Here is a 13851-nt window from a genome sequence, read left to right on the forward strand (position 1 = left end):
GATTGTCTTGTTCTGTTGTTCATTTTCAGAGACTTTCAGAATGAAGATGATTTGATGAACTGTATTCACTGATTCTTTGTGACATACTGTTGTTAGTTTTTTGTTGTTGATGTTTTGTTTTATTTTTAGATCCTGCTCATCACCAAAGGGGCTCCAATGAAGAGACATCATGTCAAATATCGTCCAATCACAGACCATTAAAAGAACCATCTTCAGCACCTTCAGCAAGCTAAGTTGCTGTGATACGGACATACACACACATACACACACTCTTCTGTGTATTCCATCAGTGTGGGGCTGTCTGTCTTTGCCTTGTTTATCTTAGCGACTTACAGGATGTCCCTGCGATGGCCCAGTCACTCGCCCCTCTTCCCTCTGTGAGACCACACTGTCAGTGACAGACCTTTGAGACGAGAAAAGCGGCGTCCAGCTGGAGTTCATTAAAGTTGATGGGCCATAGCCCAACTGTGAGAAAAAGCCTTCCCATCCACTCGGGAGGATTGGACACACACACATGCGTTTACACACACTCTCTCTCTCACACGCACACACACATATACAGAGAGCAACTGTGTGGGCCTCAATATGCACACTCAAACTCAGTGTCAACAAAATACCCATTCATAAAAATTGTAAAAATGATTGTGTGTGTGTGTGTGTGTGTGTATGTGCACCCATGTATAGCATTGTGTAGTGTGCATTTACATGTCTACGTATCCACATACATCAACCCATATAGCTCCTTCAATTTAAGTTGGTGTTTATTTATCTGTTCATTTGTTTACGTTAATGGAGGAACATCAATTGTGTGTACCGTAGCGCCAAGGCTGTTCCAAGGGAGCGCAGATCCTTGGTGTGCTGCTGCTGGCAGGGCCGCTGACCGCTTTTGCTGGGCCTAGGACAAAGTCATCTGAAAGGGCTCCCCATCCAATACATACAATATCATGAAAATCTAACTTTGGTGCCACTGGGCCTGGGACAACTGACCCCTTTGCCCTTCCCTGGCTGTTGCCGCTGCTGTGTTTCTGATGTGACGAGGAGGTGGATGTGGAATTGTGACGGCGCCGTGCAGTGCGTGTGCCCTTTGCACCATGGATGTTCAACAGTGCTCCTCTCTGGGGAGCGGCTGACCTCTGCTCTGCCAGTTCGCTCTGTGTGTCCCTCTGTGCGTCCCCTCCCCAGCTGTAGCAGCAGTGACCCCGTCAGCATCCTCCAGGGCAGAACAGAACAGAGACTAGGAAAAGGAAGTGGTCCTCTGGTCTGGATTGGTTTGGCCTCGGGGACAGATGGATGGATGAATGGCTGCAAGGGAGACAACAAGGCCTGTTGTCCCGTGCCCATGGCCATGGTCAGCGCTGCTGACAGCTTTGACTGGGCCCGGGATAGAATAATCTGAAAGGCCCCCCCTATATATACATACAGTGCTATGAGAACCCATTTCTGAGGCCCATCTCCTCCTGGGCCCGGGACAACTGACCCCTTTGCCCCCCCTGTCGGCTTCTCTGCCCATGGTCAAGAGGGGCCTGGAATTGAGACTTCATTACATTGTATGTACTATTGAGTGGGCGGGCCCTTTCAAATGACTTTGCCTCGGGTCTGGCCAAAGCTGTAAGCGGCCCTGGATAGATGCGTCGCTCTGTATTACATAAAGATCACACCTGTGACTCTTTCTGGAGACAGGGCTGCTGTTTTTTACTGGAGTCACACTCCAAGGAAGTCAACAAGGCCTGTTGTCCCGTGCCCATGCTCAAGAGGGGCCCGGAATCGGGACTTCATTACATTGTATGTACTATTGAGAGGGTGGGCCCTTTCAAGTGACTTTGCCTCTGGTCTGGCCAAAGCTGTAAGCGGCCCTGGATAGATGCATCGCTCTGCATTACATAAAGATCACACCAGTGGCTCTTTCTGGAGACAGCTAGGGCTGCTGTTTTTTACTGGAGTCATACTCCAAGGGAGAGAAGAGGTTTGGTGTTTGTGCGCACGAGTGGTCACTTCCTGCATTTGTTTGATTGGCCCCTGGCCCCCCAAAATAAATCTGTTTAGTTTCTTGTTCATTATGTGCGAATGATGCAAGACTTGGTATAACTGTATTCATAACTGTGTGAAGTAGGAAATGGCATAATTTGGTATTTATAACTGTGAAGTCGTAAATGTTCAAAACTGAATTGTTGTGAGTTGTGATTGTAGCTGTATGAGAGGTTGAGTGACTGGGCAGAGTGATCCCACGCCACTGCTTCAGACAACAGATGTTTTTTAAAGACATAAAACTAATTAGTCATTTATATATAGCCTGTTGCTTTCTTTAGTCAAAAAACTAACCGCCAAAACCTTAGGGTCAAAGGTCAAAGCTATCCTTCACGACAATCGTCTGGCCTCCCCACTGTGGCAAAGATATGGCGTTTCCTGGTACTTTGAACTGATATCTACGACCATTGAAGAAAAACATTTTAATTTCATGGTAGACAGGATGTACGTCACATGTTATTGGTAAGTGTAATGAATTCCAAGAAAGCAATGGTGTAATGCCTTTTAGTTGTGAAGACAAACAGACAAATATTCTAAATTTGTGACTTTAACATCAAGATAAAGCCAAAATTTTATTATTTGATTCCACACGACGGGGGAAAAAAACAATTGCTGATCTATTTTTTAAAAAAAAGATTTTTTACTGGCACCGTTAATACATACTGTAGGCCTAGTATATAATCTATTGAATTTAAATAGGCTACCGCCGCATCTCTACTCTATTGCTGAAACCCAATGTACTGTATTATTATTGACCGACTGCTGTGTTGTTATGTAATCCATCCTGACCCTGGGACACAGAGTGAGAAGAGGTGTTGTTTATTACAGCAGGAAGTGGTGCTGGAAGGAGCTGGATCTTCTGGGAGCCCTCTGCTCTGGGGTGCATTTCTCGAAACAAAAGTTGCTTACTACATTAGCTACTTTGTTGTTTTCAATGCATTTTCCCATTGGCAACTACCGAAGTTGCCAACAGGCTAACAACTTCTCTTTTGAGAAATACACCCCTGCTCTGCTCCATGTTTGAAAGGGGAGCCCAACCAAGCAACCAAGCCACAGGGGCTGATGGGAGCGAAGAGGAACTTCCCACGGTTGCTCTCCCTCCTCCAACACCAACACCACCACTAGGCCTACCAGAACCCAACAAAATGTTTGATCTGTAAGTTATCACCCACTAGGCAGTTTAGTAATTTAATATGCCCCCTGCTACGAAGACTCAGTTTTTTCTTCAGAATACAATAGTTGGAGTTCTATTTCTCGTCCCTGTAGTACTGAATGGCACAGCACAGGAAGTGTGGTTGAGTGTGTGACCAAGTAACTGGAGGATCACTCAGAAACACGCAGTGATGGGATTCATTAGTTTCAGTTCAGTGCCACATATTCTAAATGACCTTGTTTTACCTGTCCAATTCAACCAGGTGATCATTCATCACCTAGCTGAATTGGACAGGTAAACCAAACCAAATCATTTGCCACTGTATGGCATTGTAACTGATGAATCCATCTTGCCCATCAATGGAAAATGATACGGCCTACATCTGTGAAGAGGATTTAAAACAGACTGACAATCATTCAATCATGGGCTGAAGAGAAAGCACCAAAATATCCACATTTTGTGTTTTAACATGGACATGCCCATGTAGCATCAGGCTCTGTAGGCTACTAATACTGTTTGGAACCAAGGGAATACATTACCCCAGATTAAATTGAAGAGGGTTGAGCAAAGGCAGCACTGAATGTTACTATTTTAATCATAAGACAGCATATCATTGTCCCTACAGACATTTTAAAAGAAAAATGATGATAGACCAGTTAGCCTACATCCTTGTTTGCCACTCTTAATATGTCATAGAATGTCAGAAAGCCTGAAGGTGCTAGTCAATCTGTGTGACTATGTTACTCAAAATAGCCAAAGGCGGAGCTTGTGATGGTATATAGTGGTTAGTTAAAGTTACTCTTTGAGTAGTTACCACCTGTTTTTTAATATTCTTTCAAGCAAAAGATTCAGAGAAAAGATTGGAAAATGTATCAAAAACGTCATGTTGTAGCACATGTTTTTCAATTTCAATTTCACACTTGATCATGAAGAACCCTGTTCTCTTGACCTTCTATGGCTCGTGCATATGGTAGGTTACACATCACATCATAATGGTAGGCTACAACGAAGTGTCAATATTCCATCCTGTCAGTCATTACCTATTTATAAACCAAGCGCAAAATGGTAGTATTTGTGCTGTTGTTGCTATTGTTGAGGCGGGCTAGGGAATAGAAAAAGAAATGTGATGAATGGACTGTTAAAGTTTGCAGCTGTCAACCCTATTATTTGGAGATGACTGTCAGTCAGCTCGGCATTCATCACGTATCTACTCAAGCCATGTCCTTCCCTCTGTAATAAATAAATAAATCGTCTGTAAAGGAGGTCAGTATGAACATTCTCCTAGTCGCTCTCCCTCAGCACACGTCTCTTTGCCTCGGAAGGAGGGTTATTTTGTCAGCGTTCAGATAAGAGCGTGCCTACAGTCTTCCGGGGACGACCAGTTTAACCAACAGTCATGGATTAAAAATCACCTGTAGCACTTCCCCAGCCGCCTCGCCATCATATCAGAAACCGGAGGTAAGTTGCAGAAAGTAGCACAGCAAAATGATGAAGAACGCTCGTGTTAATTAATTTCCACCTGGCAAGATAGACTACACACAATTAGTTAACAGATTTGACCAACATCAAGATAAATATAGGGCGAGCCATTTTCATCTGGGAATTCGTAGTGTTTGCTTGGAGGTTATGATAGGTAGGCTATCCTAGATTTCTTCTGCTGTTGAAGTCTGCATCTGTGCGTCCTTCATAGTCAACCAGTGTGTTTATGTAGACATGTGTTTCTAAAACATCTAGCCTACTGTGTGCGTAATATTTGATGGTGATGTACAGTAGCCTATATGGTTATGTTATTTAGGTTACATGCAACAAGTTACGTCTTGTTTAACCATTATGGGGCAATAAGGAGGAATCCTTAACATTCACCCTAGTTGACTGACACACCTGTTATCTTGTTAAACTGACGGTAGACATAGCGTTGCATCTACATTTCATAACCACGAGGAACCCTGCGGTGTCGCGCGCGCTAGACATTGGCGATAGATGGATATCCACAGAGACCCATAAGTTTGGATGGAGCTGAATACTGACACGTCAGACCCATACTGTAGTTCATAACTCTTTGTTGTCGTTGTCAGTTGGCACTAATTCACTACGTAGATGGAAGTGGATTTAGATTGTCTCTGTGCACTTTATGACGCCGTGTGGAAAGGACGGACGTGATTCAGCGATGAAAGCTCGGGGAAACCCGGGTGCGCACAGGTGCTTTAATCCAACAGTATGACGGACGTGTTGAGACACTCGACACAGTGTTTTCATGGCTCGCTGGCTGCCACTACTCTATTTCACCTGTCTTTGTCACTCGCCTGCCGAGTATGTCTCTTGGAAGGTCACAATGAGCTATGTGTGCTGTTCCAAAAATGAGTTTCGATTTTTGACAGGACTGGAGAAAGACTGTAAGCGTTTAAATCAATATTTGTCTTGCTCTCACTTGTCGAAAATGTGTTTCATATCAGTCTGAGAATATGGATTTATATTTCAGAAATAGCAATGCATTAGTCTAAACTGAGTGTCTACATTTGGATTAGTGTTGAGATTGTCAACATGTGTGTCATATTTACAGTGTAAATCTTGCACTCAAGCTACAATTGCAATGTCACACTATAGACACTTTCGAACACATAAGACATCCTGTCAATTCCAGTAGCCCACTCGAATTTCAGCTAGCTGTCAACCAACTCTTACCATAACTTGACCTGAAACCTAACCCTCACCTCATCTCAACCCAAGCCCTCGTTCTGACCTACAGCACTTATTTTCAAAAATATGTCATGAATAAGACACCAACTAATGTGTGAGTTTACATCTGATTAGTGAGAGATACGTGAAAGAATTAAATACCCAGACAAAAAAAAAAAAAATTCTAACATTTTCACATGTGATATATATTATTTAGTCATTTTTGTGAGATATTGATTCTACATTCAGTTCATGACATAAAGGCATTGACATTCAGTTGAAAGAAAGGCATCTTTTTTGCATACACACTTGTATACAGTTATGCATAATCTAAAATCTTAATTTTTAGTGGAATTGGATAATTTACAGTTTCCGATTTATGACATTCTTTCTCGTTTGGCATGTACGCTGTAAATGTAATCTATGGTGCACTCTGTCAGCGGGTCTTACACTAAAGATGCATATTTGTTGTGAAATAGTTAAAACACCTCCATTCATCCTTACATGTATTCACAAGTTTTGATATTGATTTAAGTAGTCTGTTAGAATTCCAAAAAGTCACTTCTAATATTAGATTCATGATGGTTTATTTTTCCTTCCCGTTCGCAAACCTTTTTTTCTTCTTTTTTCTTAACAAACATGGATTCCCACGGAGCCTCCTTCTTCTAATCCTTGGGTCTTGCTTATTTAAACTGCCAAACACACAACTGGACCGGAGCCCAACGTTTTAAACCTAGAAGGGGAATTAAAGTCGCACACCAGCAAGTCCCCAGTCAGACACAAACGACACACATACACACACACACACACGCACGCACACTCACACACACACACACTCACACACACACACACACACACACACACACGCACGCACACTCACACACACACACACTCACACACACGCACACACACACACACACAGGACTGATGGAGTCCAGCTGTGGACCCAACTCCAGGCGGTGAGGATGCACGCACATCAAGACCCCATAAACACCCCCCACCCCAACACACACACACACACACACACACCATCCCATCCCACACCATCCCATCCCATCCCATGCTCGCCCCTTCCTCTTCCCTTCCCCCATCCCTCTGTGAGCGCGCTCACACACACATTCACTGTGCTGTGTGCGCACAGACGTGCAAACATGCACACATACTGTACATACGGAACGTGTACATACTACTTAGTGTAAGCGCACGCGGGCACACACACACACACACACACACACACACACACACACACACACACACACACACACACACACACACACACACACACACACACACACACACCAACAGTTCCACAACAACAAACGCACATAGGCCTACACACACAAACACCAACAATTCCACACAAACAGTTCCACACCAACAAACACACACAAACACCCACCCACCCACTCACACGTACGCACACACACACACACACACACACACACACACACACACACACACACACACACACACACACACACACACACACACACACACACACACACACACACACACACACACACATACAGACACACACTCCCACCCAGCACCTCGGACTCGCAGCAGAGGAAGGGCTCCATCCGGGTGAGGTTCAGCAGGAGTCAAAAGAGCATTTCACATACTGCAGTAGGCCTGCAAAATAAACACAGCTCTCAGCTGCAAACTCTCAGATGTCCTTCGCGCAAGCCGCTGCCGCCCCTCTAGTACGTTAGGGAGAGGAGGGGGTGGGGTGAGGGGCGATGGGGAGATTGACACTATTTTTGAAAGCCCATCACTGACAACTCAAGTTTGTAATTAGATTAAATCTAAAAATAATGACCTACAAGTAGAAATAGAAATACATATTATATATTAAGTACCAATATGACTATATGTGTATGAAATAAAAATAAAACAATCATGAAATACAAAAATACATACATACATGAAGAACATAAGAGGAAGGGATAAAATTGTATTCTGAACTGCATCAATCTTCGTAGACACATTTACTGTATGCATATACTGTATGTTTTTATTTCCCTTACCTTTTTGTTCTTCAAGGTTCTCATACATTTCTGTTAGTCACTTACATAATAACAGTTGGCAGTGCAAAAAAGCGGTCTTTGTGCAAATATTTCCCAAAAAACAACAATGCAACCCTCAAAAACAACATCAACAAGTGTGATAGCAAATTCAGGTCCCCCTTTTTTCTGAGCGAGAGAGACAGAGACAGAGAGAGAGAGAGAGAGAGAGAGAGAGAGAGAGAGAGAGAGAGAGAGAGACTGTTTTTAAAGTCCATGCGGGTGACAGTGCAGGAGATGTAACTTCAGTGACGATGAGGCTGTCCGCATCTGTCAGTGTCAGTGCCGCAGCATTTGTGTATATTTGTGCCGTAACTTGATTCAGAATCGGGCTGACACGCACCTCGGGGCATGCTTTTGAGAATCTCCACACCACAGCCATAAATCTGGACAGTCAGGCCTCAGACATCAGAAGTTAACCGCTCTGCTTCATATATGCACCACATTTTTACAGTCCTCCAGTCCAGTTTGTTTGCTGCGCTTAACCTGCAAGATTAGCAGCTCCTTGACAAGCACCTTTTTCAGGTTTTATAGTCACACGTATATCTTCATTTTAGTTGACGGCAAACTTTGCACGCTAACCCTAACCCTACCCGTATGCCTATATATGCAGTACATCTCTATGTACATGCTTGGATGTTATTGTCCACAACAGCCTAGCCGTGATTTACTCCCATCAGCTAAATTGGTCTTTTAGTCGTGAAACAGGAGACGCAGACACCTCATAATGTCTCAGGTCGTTTTTTAAAGTAATTCAAGAGCCGAAGAGCTGACGGTGCCAACGTGAGACCCGGAGCTTGCGATTGGCTGGCCACCCCCTGCCTTGGCCACCACAAGCGGCCATTCATGGTGAACACATAGTGAACTTCCCCTTTCCAAAAGTGACGCAGGTCGCCGGCCTAATGTTACAGACAGTGTCCAGCTATATCTGTATATGTCAATGGCTGTTTCTCTGACATGGCAAATATGTTCTGAGGTACTGTACTGCAAAGCCCATTGGAATGTTTGTAAGGTGTTCTGTGTGTGTGTGTGTGTTGCTCTCTCTCTCTCTCCTCTCCCACCTCCCCTCCCTCAGGTAAGATTCTAAGCCCGCACCTTTGGAGGTCCTGTCAGCAGCACCAGCTGCGCCCAGACTCTGCCATGAAACCGAATGAGCGGTACAGCCCTGTCCCGAGCAGCGACAAAGAGGTGGATATCATCGATATAAAAGGCATCGAAGACATTGGATACGTCCAGCAAGATGCCATAGTAAGTCATGCATTTAGCTCAGCCAAACACAGACCTGGAATGCAGGAATCAGCATGTGGGGCATGTGTGAAGAACTAACTGGCAAATAGAAACACTGTCATAGTTTGGAGGTTTGCTGGGATTGAGCAGAGTTTACAGGGCTCTAAGTGGCAAAGGCATGTAGCTCCTGAATGTATGCACAGCTCGAGTCGCGGTGCTCAACTGTTTTACAGTGTTTTTGCTCCCTTATTTATTTGGAATGGGCAGACTCTTGCTGGTCATGAGTGACAGTTGCTAAGTGTGTTATTGTGTTACATTTATGGCTCTCTCTCGCGCACGCGCTGCTCCCCACTGCCACTGTTTCAACAATTGTTTCTATACATTATGGAAAGGAGGATTTGAGGGGGTATTATTAGGCCAACACTGATGATGCAGTTATTTCAAAATACTGAAAAGTTATCCTCTCTGTCGTGAGTTGCAAAAAGCAAAATTAAAACCATAAATGAAGTTTCATATTTGGATGTTTTTTTAGCAAAGAAAAAGCAACAGCATCAAACCATTTAGTGCTTTTTTCCATCCATGATGGCATAATGTATCCTGGTGAGTTCATGATTACTTACTCAGTATTACTTTATATCTCCTCCCTAAGCCATTTATGTCCACACACGATTTGCACATCAATCAGCCAAATCAGCGTGTGTTCATCCTCAGGACTGGAAAACAGATGACCCTTCTCTCTGATGAGACAGTTTTATTTGATCCTCCTTGGGTATTTTTTCTGTTGCCTGCATCCCTCCCTGGGAATGCAATTTTGTGAGGGACAGGAGCTGACCCCCTCGCAGGCCGAAAGCAATAATGATCATTATAGCTGCGTGTAACCGTAATGTCCGAACGCTAGGACCGTTAGAGGAAGTCACTGATGGTGCCGCGGTGTCTAGACGCACCAAGGTACCGCCAGAGAGACTGAATAATACTCCTAGATAGTGGTGTGCATTGCCACTAGGGCTGCACGATTATGGAAAAAATCATAATCACGATTATTGATCACGACTATTGATTTTTGCTGATTTTTTTGAAAATTATAACAAGATGAAATATAACCAAGAATGAATTACATACGGGATGAGCAAAATAAAATGAATTGTAATATTTATGTAAAGGCAATAGCATGAAACTTAAGTGGACAGATTTCTGGCCAGAAACACCAGCCTGTCAGTATGTTCTGGCTTCAAGGATGCTCTCAAAAGTAGGTCACTATTGCTACGATTAAATCACGATTAAAATCATGAGTTCGATTTCACTATTTTATCACGATTTTGATTATTTTTCGATTAATTGTGCAGCCCTAATTGCCACTGCCCTTACGATTTGATTCAATTATGATTCGGGAGGTAACGATTCGATTCGAATCGATTCAGTCCGTTTCTACGATGCATTGCAATGCATTACATTTCTACTGAAAGCAAGGCAAATTTTTCTTCAGTCATGGAGCAATACAAGCAGATACTGAACAACATTTTATTGACTGTCGTTTGTATCAGGGACTGCAGTTGTCAATGCGTTGAAGTGCTTTAACTTAATGTAAAAGTTCATTGTACTCCAGAAATGACCAGAGAAGTAATTGAAACTTTAAAAAATATGCTGCATCGATTATGGCATTTGCTGAATCGATTATTGAATTGTCCTGCCTCGCATTGCGATGAATTGCCGAATCGATTATTGTTGATAACTAGGATCTCTGTTACCACTGTCTCCAATGACACTGCATGCCAGGCTGCCAGGGCAAGGTTTGATGGCACAAATACCACTAGATCTGTCTACAGGTATGGGTGGTGAGTGTGGTCATAAGCCATATAAATCTGGACAGCAAATTCTAGTTTTATCAGCCAATCATAATGACACTTGAAGGCATACATGCATACCGGTATAAGTAAGATGGCATACATGTACACGCATATAAATTGATGGCATACATGCATATAAATTAGAAGAGTTTGCCATTGTTGAGCAAAACTATCTCAAATGAATGTTTTTGCACAGTACTTGGATAAGTAGTTCTTCACCATACTTGATTTTGGAATGTGCTTCAAGAAGTATGTGTAGCTGTTGTTATTGTTTTGCTTGTCTTGGTGACTGGGTACTGTAAGTAGTGATGCCAACTGATTTGTCAAGTGATGTGTCAAATAATCCTTCAATAGGGATGTAAATCACAGCCTCCATGACGATACGTTAAGGTTTCGATTCGTAAAGCAGGGATCCGATTATTTTCAATACTTAAGTATTCCCCACGATACGATACGAATCAATTCGATTACATTTTTTCCAGTTACTTTTCTACTTCTATTAAGTTATGGAGCAAGGGCAACGAACAGGGGCCAGAGATTCAATTTTAATTGCCGGCCGTAGGATCGATGCATCGGTACGTTTCGATTATTATTTACATCCCTATCCTTCCATAGTTAGTGATGTACAGTAGGGATGCCGTGGGCCTTCATCCTTTTCATCCTAAAGGCAAAGAGGTTGGATATATAATAAGAGGAGTTTAAACACGCCCACTCAATGCAAAAGCATGTGTTCAAAATGTGGTCTCCTAAGGGGGCGTTGTCCCTCCTTCTTCTCTTTTCGTGGTGTTTGCACAAGACGTGCGCTACCGCCATCTACAGCGCTAAGGGGACTCTTTTTTTATTTATTCTCAACCTCAAGACTCCGAATGTCTCCTAATCGAAGGTCTCCTAAAGGGGCGTTCACCCGACGTAAAGTAGATACCGGAAAAGAACCCGCCTGCTTTATCTCACTCTCATATACGATTCTCTGCTAAAGGGCTGTTTCACACTCCAACACCCACACTATACATAAGGAGGTGTGCTGCTTTACACCAGCGAATAGAAGGCACAATGTTAGTTAACCCTTTCATGCAGCGCCTCTGTTATGCTATAAATGTCCCAAAAAATGAGGCGCACAAAGGCTCAAATCAAAATTGTTTATTGTAGCCGAAAAGCAACAAAAGAAGTCAGTGGATACAACTGGAACTACAGACGTTGTTATGATGTAATTAAGATTTTTCAGCAAATAGTAAATATGATCACTGTCGACCCTATCTGCATGACAGGGCTGCATTCCTCATTGCAGCAGTACTGTCGTAAAATACTAAATATAGTTAGTTATGTACAGAGTAAAATGCTCTGTTAATTCAAAACTTACAGAGTCAATTTAACATTTTGAGTGTATTTGGTGCCAGAGTACTCTCTAAGTGTTGAATGAAAACTGAGTTTTTTTCAGTTTTTCAGAAATTTAAAGCGTTCGCCAAATGCAATGTAGTGTGATGGTAGCGGTCCAATGCCTGACCAGTAGGGCTGTCACAACGATACACTCAACTCAAGATTCGGTTCATTGCACGATTTTTGACCTACGGTTCGATACACCCCACAATTTCTGAAATGTATCTCATTCGAAGTTTGGAGGCGCTATCACATCCCATCAAATGGTTGTTTTCTGGACTGAAGGATAACAAAACTTTGAAAGGGCATATCACGATACTGCCTCCTTACATCACGATGCAGTATCCAGTATCCATACAGTATAGAGTATTTTTTGGTTCGATACAATATTGTAACAGCCCTACTGACCAGTGAGCAGTGTTTGCTGTAGCACCTGGGAAGTGGCCTGGGTGTCGTGGCTGTGGGGGGATGTTATTCTCCACATCCTTATGTTCCCACTGAGGGGTGAACTCTGCTCCATCTCCCTGCTCCCCAGCAGCCCTGACACATGTTTCCTACTGAGACTGAGAACGCTCAGCTCAGCTTTACAAGGCCACTTTTGTTTTGTTTGAAAAGATGTGTATTCTACAGAGAAAAAAAAAGATCCTGGGCTAAAAATAAGCAGGCAGCGAGACACTTTTTAAAACTCCCCCACTGTTACGTAATCATGGACTTAAGATTGCATTCTCTCTTGCCTACTCTTAAATAAATATGTGTGTCAGAGGGCTAAATGTGTATTTAATCTTTTGGCCCCATCATAGGTCAATGATAATAGTTGTTCTGTCACCTTCAAACCATACTGCAACATGATTCTGAAGGAAAAATGGGTGTTGCTTTTCAATTGTGGTAAGCTTATAGCCTTGATTGTATGCCATTCCATCTCAGTTTAGTAATTGCAGTTGGGAGTACTTGCACTTCTTAGTTTAATAACAGTAGAAAAGTACCACTACCACTACAATGGATGCAATGCTCAGTTTATCGTTATATTGCCGTGATGATGGAGAAGGCATGTGGATGGAATAGAAAAATGGAGTAGATTGATAAAAGACTGAACATATTGGCATTGCATTAAATTGCAAATGTTCGCACAAGTCACATTTATCACACAATATATACTTTACAAGACGATGTATGTGGTATTAAAAACAGGTGTGCTTATCGGATAATTATATCATTCTAAAATAATCTTCAGTGACACTTACATGGATGATTCTGTGCCACTGTTGAAACGAATGCTCTTGCGATCACATGGTCTCTGGACCCCATAGGGGGTCAGCATAATATTTGTAGTGTCCACATTAGTTATCATTAATACCATGCGGCTTCATGGTAAATTGAAATGTAATCCAGCTGGGAGCACTTAATCTTTTCTTGAGGTCAAGTTACATTCTACTGAGGGAACCAGAAGATGAAGCTACTGGTGTCAGGACGCTGTCAAAGAAGGCTGTTT

The 13851-nt window shown here is 42.8% G+C and overlaps 1 protein-coding gene across 5 annotated transcripts in view; it reads left to right on the forward strand.

Annotated features, from left to right (window-relative positions):
* Positions 1-4436: 4436 nt before the first annotated feature.
* Positions 4437-13851, forward strand: part of LOC134447480 (anoctamin-1-like) — a 60737-nt gene continuing 51322 nt past the window's right edge. For 3 of the 5 annotated variants that reach the window (XM_063196947.1, XM_063196946.1, XM_063196948.1), the window contains exon 1: positions 8755-9165. In XM_063196947.1, the coding sequence (XP_063053017.1) occupies positions 9058-9165 (108 nt within the window). In that variant the 5' untranslated portion in view covers positions 8755-9057. Of the gene's footprint in view, positions 4637-8753; positions 9166-13851 lie in introns of those variants that run through there. The other 2 variants (XM_063196944.1, XM_063196943.1) reach the window with 2 other exon arrangements.

Source organism: Engraulis encrasicolus, chromosome 4 (assembly GCF_034702125.1).
Source record: "Engraulis encrasicolus isolate BLACKSEA-1 chromosome 4, IST_EnEncr_1.0, whole genome shotgun sequence".
Lineage (NCBI taxonomy): Eukaryota > Metazoa > Chordata > Actinopteri > Clupeiformes > Engraulidae > Engraulis > Engraulis encrasicolus.